Source organism: Propithecus coquereli, unplaced genomic scaffold (genome assembly GCF_000956105.1).
Source record: "Propithecus coquereli isolate 6110/MARCELLA unplaced genomic scaffold, Pcoq_1.0 Scaffold92, whole genome shotgun sequence".
Taxonomy (NCBI): Eukaryota; Metazoa; Chordata; class Mammalia; order Primates; family Indriidae; genus Propithecus; species Propithecus coquereli.
Genome location: NW_012155507.1, coordinates 4,578,611 through 4,588,800, shown reverse-complemented (window position 1 = coordinate 4,588,800; position 10,190 = coordinate 4,578,611). Strand labels below are relative to the sequence as shown.

General features: G+C 37.0%; 1 protein-coding gene across 1 annotated transcript in view; it reads right to left on the bottom strand.

Moving 5' to 3' along the window:
- TENM1 (teneurin transmembrane protein 1) overlaps positions 1 to 9,423 on the bottom strand; it is a 566,532-nt gene extending 557,109 nt beyond the window's left edge. Inside the window, exon 1 of the mRNA XM_012664836.1 lies at positions 9,137 to 9,423. Within this exon, the coding sequence (XP_012520290.1) occupies positions 9,137 to 9,353 (217 nt within the window). The 5' untranslated portion in view covers positions 9,354 to 9,423. The remainder of the gene's footprint in view (positions 1 to 9,136) is intronic.
- Positions 9,424 to 10,190: the final 767 nt, after the last annotated feature.

The following is a 10,190-nucleotide window of genomic DNA, read 5'->3' as shown; positions in this document are numbered from 1 at the left end:
AAATAAATAAATAAAAATAAAAAGATGCTTGAAGATACAACTTCTACATTTCACCACTATAAATATCTCTCCTCCATTTCTCCACTAATATGACTTCTTTTCCTTTTCCAGCTCTTTTTCCTTCTCCAATACTGGGTTCCAAACTTATCTGTACAATATGTATATTTGCATCCACCAGCAGAACTTAAAAATATAATTTGTATATAGGGGTATATTGTATACATGTTTATATAAGGAAATATTACATCCCTTGTCAGAAACAAAACCCAGACTGTAGATCTGGCACTAGGTGGAAAACTTCCTAGTTGATGATGATGATAGTAAATCAAAGTGACATAAACCCAAGAGAAGGTGAAATTCAGGGGCAGAGTTTACTGCCTGGTGGCCTCCCACCTCCACACCCCTGAAGCTTCCCTTTTACCGCTAAATCTTGGAGAGGATCTATGTTGCATTAACTAAGGGGAGTGAAATTACCCTAGCAGAGAATCTTAACCCATGGCCCATGGATGCGGAAAGTCTTCAAGGGATTTCTGAACCACATAACATTTACGACAAATATTGTGATATGTGCATTTTTTTCTGAAAAAGAGTCCTCCTTGTTGTGAAGAACTAATACTCTAGGCATTGGGTGACATAGAATGATTTCCATAAGAATAGTATAATATGATTTGTGTTTTACAAAGATCACTGGTAATAATATGGAGGAGAGTCCAGAATTCCCCTTTCATTAGAAGAAGACATTTTAACACATAAAGTATATATTCTATCTTCCTTAAATCTGTTATACAGAGTGATTTCCCCAAAATACAGGCTTTCCAAGTTTAGTTTGGCACTCAATACTGTTTGGAAAACATTTTTTCCAAATGAGAATGAATATTTAAAGCTCATAGCATAGTGTGGACATCATCTACTAGAGATGCTCCTAATAGTGTAGTGGGAAGAACATAGGCTTTAGTCAGAGAGCCATGGATTTATATCTCAGCTCTGCTACTTACTCAAGCTGTGTGACTCTATAAAATAGGAGTCATGATGATTATCTCTATATCATAGAGTTGTAATAAGGACTAAATAAAAAATATATGCAAACCCACTTAGCAGAGTATCTGACACATAGTGGTCAACAATATTTATTGTCATTAATGTTCCCACATCTCCATCTTAAGTCCTACCTCCTCTGAGCTCCAGATATGTATGTACAACTCTCTTGTGGCCTAGTCAAAAACCTCTCTCACTATACATCTGAAGCCTTTGATTTGATCCACACTTTCAGCAGATAATCTTGTCTCTTCTTTATCCAAGAAGATTTAGACCGTCAAGACATCAACTACTTTAACTTCTTGACACTCCATTTCAGAACTTACTTCCTGCCTTAGAGGATGCAGTGAATGTTCCCCTTTCAAAGTCTTTCTTTCCAACTGAGATCCAGAAACATTATCTAACAGAGTCTTATATCAATAATTACATTCACTTGCATTCACTCTTCAAATCCTTGTGATTTGGTGTCTTTCTCTAATATTACTGAAACTGTTTACTCTAAGGCAATGGAACCCAGTCTTGGATGCTCATTTGAATCCCTGAAAAGAGTTTTGAAATGCCTTGGTCCCAACCCTGGAAATTCTAATTTAATTGGTCTTGGGAACAGTCTTGGCACTGGGATTTGTAAAACTCCTTAGATTATTTTAATGTCCCAACAAGATTGACAATCTCTGGTCTAATATCAGGAAGGACCTTCTAAACTGCCTGTTTTACTGCCTTTTGTCAATTTCCATTCTACTTGTTAATTCTGAAGTATTTGATAATATTAGTCACATCTTTCTGCTGGAAAGTCTTCTCCTGTGGCTTATGTGATACCCCTTCCTTTTGGTTCTTCTCTGACATCACAAGACCATTTTTCTTCTGCCCACTATTTTAAATCCAGTCCTTCTCAGGGTATCATGCTTGGCTCTCTTTATTTCTGACTGTACATATTTTCACTGGATGATCCCTTCTACTCCCACAGTTTCAAGAACCGCTTATTTTCATTTCTGTGAAAAATGACATTGGAATCTTAATAGGGATTGCCTTGAATCTATAGATCACTTTGGGTAATAGGGACATTTTAACAATATTAAATGACTCCAAAGACACACATAAACATAGACACAGACACACAGATACACACGGATACACACATAGACACACACGGACACAGACACACACACACTTCTTGAAACTTGAGATCTGAATTTAGAGCTGTCTATCTGTCCATAGTAGTTATGGCAGCGGGTTATAATGTAAGACTGGCTGGGTTCCAATTCCAGTTCTATCATTTACTACTTCTGTAATATTGGGCAAGTTATTTAGCATCTCTATGCTTCACTTTATTCACCGTAAAATGGGTATAATATTGATCCTAACTTCATAGCATTATTGGGAAGACTAAATAACATAATCTATCTAATAAATGGTGTTTAATAAATTTCAGATATTCCTCTCATAATCATTTTCATCATTCGCCAAGTAGAGTACATGGTTCTAGCTTGTAAACCCCCAAAGTACTTTATATATACCACTATTATAACACCAATCATACTGCATCACTCTTGCTGATTTATATCTATGTTCCCAACTGTACTCTGAATTCATTGAGGGCAAAGACTGCTGCTTATTCACCTATATATCTTCAGACTTTTATACAGAACTTGGCACAGATAAGCAGACCACAGATTGGAAACAGGCTACATCTTTTGTCAACTCTAATTGATTGACAATGCTTGAATGGAATGTTGTGTTGAAAAGGATGTGAGGCTGCAGTTGGGCTCAACAGGAAAGAGCATTATGATTAATTAGGGATGTCTGCCCTGGGAAAGTTAGAGGGAGCAGTGGTACGAGTGTCATGGACATTCCATTATAGTTTCAGATGCTGTGTAAGTAAATGTTTATAGAATAAATTTTCACGAACAAATGCTACTAGCTGAAAGACATGAGCCAATTGAAGTTGTTTCTAAATAACTTGGTTAATTTTCTCTTAACTAAATTCTTTCAGAACAGTCATTCTAGATTTTTATGCTAGAAATTTGTGACAACTACAAGCATAACGTGCTCACAGCAGAAAATTCATTACATGTGATCAGACGCTGCTAAAATTTTTGTTTTATAGGTCTTGCTACATTAATATTACACCTACCATCTGTGATCTTTACCACGTAAATACAGATCCTGAGATTAAGAGTTCTTTTAAGATTTTTGTAGGAACTGTTATCCAAATTGTCTAGATATAATCAAGCAATAGTTTAAACAACTGCTAAGTGCTTGAAATAAGAATAGAGAAACGTGCTTTTCAAATTTGGGCATCTGTCTACTGCTTGAACCCACAGGTGGCAGTACTGCTTAAGCAGCTTCTGCTGTGGGGGACGAAGTGGTTATCAACCTGGGGCAAAAAGTGGGAAAATAATAGTCACTAGGGTCTCCACTTATTTCATGATAAACTTCATCCAACTAGCACAGTACCTGGCACATAGCTGACATTAAATGAACGCTGATGCATAAAAGGATAAAGGAACAAATGAATGGATGGAGGGATGGATGGATGTTCGATAACCTTTGCTTCCATGTTATCTTGGCAAATACAAATTGGCAGTTTTAAATTTTTTCCACCAGATGGCGATAATGTGAGATATAGGTTAATCCGTAAGAGGAAAACAATCAACCTGCCAACCAAACAAAAACCATACTATAGGAGGAAAAGGAGCCTCAAAAGAGCAGATTAAGATGGGAGAAATGAAATGTTTATGTCAGCTGTAGTATCTTAGGAGTCTATGATCTTCTGGGATTTGTAACAGGTCCTGACTATACCTCCTTTTTATTCATGGGTGACTTTTCATTCATAATTACTTTGCAGTGAAATGGCTACATTCAAAACTAATCTTATTTATATAAAATTATAAGGCAATTTTCATAACTAAAATTACTACCCTTTGTTTATATATCCATATGTTTATATTTTCGTTTGTTTTATACTAATTTCTTAGTTAATTGATGCCTCCCTTGGAAGTGAGGCTGCTTGGGAACAATTGCTAGCCTGTGTGCCTCCAGGAAATCTACCCCTGCTATTCAACCTGCCAAAAATCAAATAAAATAAGCCTGCCTAGGGCTCATTCATCCTGTTAGCAAAGAATTGTGAATAATATTAGATTAGTGTTCATCCCTTAATTCAAAAGCTTTTGGAAAATAAGAAAATCAGTTTTAGAACCCAACACTCCATGTATATGTGTGTGGGGGGGTGCTGCTTTCTCAGCAAATAATGATAATAATATGAATATACTTTCAGATGGGATAGAGTACTTCCTCTCATTATTATTTCTCCCAGACTAGCCCTGAATTGGATAAAACATTAACTTCGCTAAAAAGTAGAAAAAAAAAAAAAAAACAGACACAGGAATATTTCATGATAAATTATATAGCACATCATCTGCCCTTTTCTAATGATAATCAAAATGGAAAAGCATTTAACCTCCTTGTAAACCTTTGGTAACTGGAACATAAAGAGGCTGGCAAGGTTGCTGAGAAAGGAAATGAAGGGAAACTAACATCTTTTTAATTCCTAAACATTTTCACACTCTTGATGGCAATCAATCCTTATCACAACCTCCTTATGTGGGTATGGGAGGCAGCATAGTATAGTGAAGAATGAGGCTTTCAAGCTATAGACTTGATTGCTAATCCCAACTCTCACCATTTCTTAGCTGTGAAACCTCTGGCAAGTTATTCCTCTCTCAGCCTCAGTTATGTCATCTGTAAACTAGGGAGAATACCTCTTGCCACATAAGGTGTTTATGAGGAGCAAATGTAAAGCACCTAGCAGAGTCCTAGAATGGGGTAGGTACAATTCAATATTTAGTATTATTATTACTGTGATGATGGTGGTGATGATGATGATGATGATGATGAAGTCAATTTTGCAGATGAGAAAACAGGCTCAGAGCCGAAGTATCTTGCTTAAGGTTGCACAGCTAGTAAACTTGAAAGGCATCTAAGCACAGTGCCAGGCACTACAGCAGTTGCCCAAATCATATTTTGTTTGTTTTCTTCCTTCCCAACCTAAAACTTAATGATTTTCTGAGACTCTTATTCCTTGAAAATAATGAGTTAGGGTCAATTTTAGCAATGTTGATGCAAGATGCAACCACTGACATGTATTTGTGAAAATTAAAAATGTTTTCTCTGACTCACAGGTAGTAATACATGGAATAAAACAATAGAGGATTCCAGACTCACAAAAAAGATGACGATTGGGCCCACCATTTTGCCTAACATAGGACAATTCATTTCTCCTCCAAAAGGGTACATATTTTCCCTCCTAGGTGTCTCTACAGATCAGTGAGTCAGTGGCAGATGAGATCCCATTTCCAGACTTTTATCTCCTGGACCTTTATATTAATACTTTAGTGTGTATAAGTCAGTGCGCTGAAGGATGGTGCTGGCTAAAAATATAAATATGTTCAAAATCTGTTTATGTCAGTTCATGGATGATAGATTTAGGTTTTTGTCCTTGGCCTTGTTCTAGTCTCAACTCTATGCACCGTCTTTGGGTAATCTCATCCATCTCCAGGCATCTTCTACTCCAGGACACCGATGAGCTCAAATCTACTTATATCGACAGCCCAGATCTGTCATGAATCCTAGACACACATTTTCAACTGCCTGATGTCACATAGCATCTTAAACTTAACATGTCCAAAAAGAAACTTATCTTCTTCCCTTTCAAACTTGCTCCTCCTACTGTATTCTTTCTTTTGGTAAATGAATCACCATCCTCTCAGTTTCCCAAACTTAAAACTTTAAGTCATCCTTGATTCTGTTATTTTTTTCAATCTTGACTGGCCATCAATTATCAAGTCTTATCACTTTGACCACACCTATATCTCTTGAATGTGTCTCTTCAACTCCATAGCCGTTGTTTAGCCTCCATTGCCATTCTCAGGTTTGGCCTAATTCAGTGGCCTCACAGATTTTCTCCCTGCAACCGGTTATTCCCAATTGCAATCAGTCATCTACACTGCCACCTATACTTCTACAATTCACTTGCATACTTCTCATCCTAAAAATTATAATTCATCATGAAATTCTCCAGCAATCGAAAGTTTTTTTTTTCTTTAAAGGGGGGAAAAACATTTAAATTGGGCATGCAAGATTTCATAATCTGGCTCCAACATATTTTGCTCTAGTCATATTGAATGTTTCACTGTTCCAGGTCTCTTTCACAGCTGTGTACTTTCCAGCTGCAAATCTAGTCTCTTGGAATGTTCTCCTGCTAAACTCTTATTCACATGGATCCTGATTCCCCTGAAGAAGTTAGTTGTTTCGTCTGACATACTTCCACAGTACTTTATTTATCAGTAAAAGCACTTAATACATTTAATTACAGTGATAAGTTTCGAATGTCTATTTTCTCCACCATATTATGAGTTTCTTATAAGCAGTCATCTCCCTCCCCCGCATTGGCCTCAAAGCCTGACACATATTAAATACTAAATAAAAGGTTATTGAGTAAAAATAGTTTATTGAGAGAGAAACTAGGGGCTGGGCAGGGTGGCTCATGCCTGTAAAATCTTAGCACTCTGGGAGGCTGAGGCAGGAGGATCGCTTGAGCTCAGGAATTTGAGACCAGCCTCAGTGAGAGTGAGACCCCGTCTCTACCAAAAATAGAAAAAATTAGCCAGGCATGGTGGCATGAGCCTGTAGTCCCAGCTATTCAGGAGGCTGAGGCAAAAGGATCATTTGAGCCTAGGAATTTGTGCCCCAAATTCCTTTTGATCACTTTCACAGAGACAGAAATCTAAGGGTGGGAAGCTTTTTATATTGACTCAGCATAAAATTGCTTATACTTTTAGAACTGTCACCAGACTGCATTCTTATTTGAACTCATAACATACTAGGTCAACCACTCTACACCCTAATCCCACAACCCACAAGTCACAATTGTAAATTCATCTTCTGTAAGGACAAACTTACAGATAAATATTTTAATGGGAACCACACATTTCTTAAAGCCAAAAAAATCCCCATAGGAACACATTTCCAAATTGTCAAGCAGAAGAAGAAAATTATTTTAGAGCAAATTTATGATCTTAACTAAAAAATATGGAAGATTAAAATGAATTACTTGAAAAGAGATACAAGATTTTTAAAAATTATGTTGAGATAAAAATGAGTAATATAGTTAATATCACAAACATTTAATGTATATTTAAATGTTAGTATAAATATATTAAATCTCTGGCTCAATTTAAAGTTTTTTAAATGTATGATTCCAGCACTAATTAGAATACAGTTTTCACTTGTAATAACTGCATTTGACATGGTAATATTTAAAAAGCAGTTTTCAATGCATGCTGAGCACTTGCATTTCAGGTGACAGCAACTAATCCTTAAATAAAAACATATAAAGCAATACTGTATGCAAAGTTTTGTATAAAAATAGAGATCAGTAAAGAAATCATGATCCCCATCTTCATTGAGAGCACAATCTAGGAGGATATACACAACCATAATAGGAGGTAGAAATGGGTTCAAATAAAGTATCCTTGACGTTCATGGAGGAAGAGACTACCTACACCATGGGGGTAGTAATGGTGTTGGGGGTGAGAATGCAACAGGGTTCAGTGGCAAAGGATGCTTGTAAGCTAGGCCTTGAAAAATGGTTGGGTAGGTAAAGGGAGATAGCGGGGAAGGATATTCCAAAAAGAGGTAACAGTACAGCAAAGGGATTAAAGACAGATCAGGTGAGATCCAGGGAAACACATTAGGAAACAAAAAACAGTCTAGATGAGATATAATGAGAGTAATGAGAATGAAAATGGAGAGGAGAAGATGGATTTGAGAGCTGTAGAAATCAACTCTGCTGGATGAGGCAACCGATTAGATACAGAGAGTACATGCGGTTGACTAGGAGAATGGAGGCATTACTAACAGATGTCAGTGAAACAAGGAAGAGAAATGGGATCGGGGGGTGGGATTAAAATGATTGTTTCCACTTTAGACAGACTGGTTTAGAGTTGCCAGTGTGTTATTCATTTGGAAATGTTCATCAGGTAACTGAAAATTTAGGACTAGGGTTCAGGAAGGAGGTTAGAGCTGAAGATAAATATTTGGAAGTCACCCAAATAGATGTGATCATTGAAGCCATCTGAGAAAAAGAGCTCTCAGAAGGATGGAGCAGTGATCTTCAAACTTGAGCAGAAATCAGAATCCCCTGGAGGGCTCGTGTAAAGCACATATTGCTGGGTCCCACCCTCAGGGTTTCTGACTCAGTAGGTCTAGGTTGGGGCTTGAGAATTTGCATTTTTAAGAAGTTCCCAGATTATGCTGATGCTGCTGGTCCAAGGCCCACACTTTGAGAATCATTGATCTAGATAACCAAATCTATTTTTTTTTAATCTCAGTATTGACTTAGTCATAAAAAATAACTTGTGCCAATGTCAACGTCTTTTTTTCTATGTAGTTAAAATAGTGCCTAATACTGCTCATCTATCAGTTAAAAAGAAATAGAGAATTACATTTCTATCTACCTTTTTCTAATTTGTTAGAAACTGTTTTGTCAATCCATAATTGAGAAACCAAGGCTATTCAGAGAATATGCTCCAAAATATGGCTGTGGTAGGAAGGGTTCCAAAAAATTCTTACTTTTCCTTCAGATTGCGCTGCACAAGGTTTCTGCATTCTGATGACAGACTTTCTGGACCCTTGTTGGATGGTCTCCATTAATCTGCTAGTTTTGTCAGCAGTCAAATATTTATTTGAGACTTTTGTCCCATATAGGCAATGGCTTGAAAAGCACTTAGCTGTTTACTTTTCTTCTTACTTTAAATTATTTATCCTTCAGTCTGTAAATGGCTATTTGTAGGATTAGACAAATTTTGAATGCTCTGATAAGAGGATTGTTGCATCCAAATTCATGCATAATCCGTAAAAAGCACATGTAACCTACAACCTCAGCTGGGTTGGCATATGAAACAGATTCCCTGAGCATACGTAAGCAGTGCAATTTATTAACCAGTTAACATCAGCAAATTTATTTTTGAAACATAAGTTTATGCACAACAAGCATTCTCTAATGAGAAATAATATTAGTTGTAAAAATCCAATAAAAACATACCTTGAGTAGATTTCTCTACTTCTTTCCTCTTTCTGCTCTGGCTGTTGTAATTCATCCTCAGCTCTTGGTTGTACTCATGCAGAGTTTCCCTGGAGTTGTAAGACTGTCTTGGTTTTCTTCCATCTTCACTCTCATCGGAAGAACTGGTATAAGCTAGATCCATTTCATGCTTGACTTTTGACAGAGGCTGGTAGGGTTTGCAGTCTGTTTGTTCCATCTCTGATTAAGCAAGCTCAGTTTCATGAAAAAAATAAAAAGGATGAGGAAATCCTTTAAAGCAAGCAGTCCTGGAAAAGAGAGGGAAAAACACAAGCCTTCTTAGATTTGTCCTTTTGTGAGGAAATGCATCTGGCAGATTGAGAATTGGTCCTGATAATACTATCAAAGGAGTGAACCAAAAGACAAACTAGATGACATGAAGCTAGCCGGAGGCAATAATAACACTCTGCGTTACATGCATTCATTGTCAAGCATTTAGGATTAAGCTGGAGGTTGCAGCATCGGAAAATATTCAAGGTAAAAGAGAGACAACCTTCAAAAATATTTGTATTGGCATGCAAATAGAGGACAACGTTGTTCTATGGTAGTGTGTTTTTAATGTTAAAATCAGCGGTTAGATTAAAAAACATTATTGGATTTGAAAGTGGCAAGGAGTACAAAGATTAACCCAGCACAGCCCACGTTTGAAATGAAAACTGGTAAGAGAACTACATTCAGAAAGAACACATTCTTGCCTCTGGTTTAATATTACATTTAAGACAGGGGCTCTGAGGAAGCTAAGGATTCTGAGTGAGAGAGCTCATGAAATAAAGTGTCCTTGAGGGGGACTGAGCTCTTTTTGTTCATATTGTGGCTTTTGAGCCTCAGGCCTGCAGAGCATTTTTAATGAGTTAGGTGGTGGTAAATTTTTTCCTTCATAGTATCGAGAGGATGTAAACAACACTTCTGGTGAGTATACTGGTATAGAACAGCAGGACCTAAATCGGTTTTAGAAATGGCAATTTTAAACTTCATGATAAATCACTGAAAGAACCCCCTGTCCCCACAGAATGCT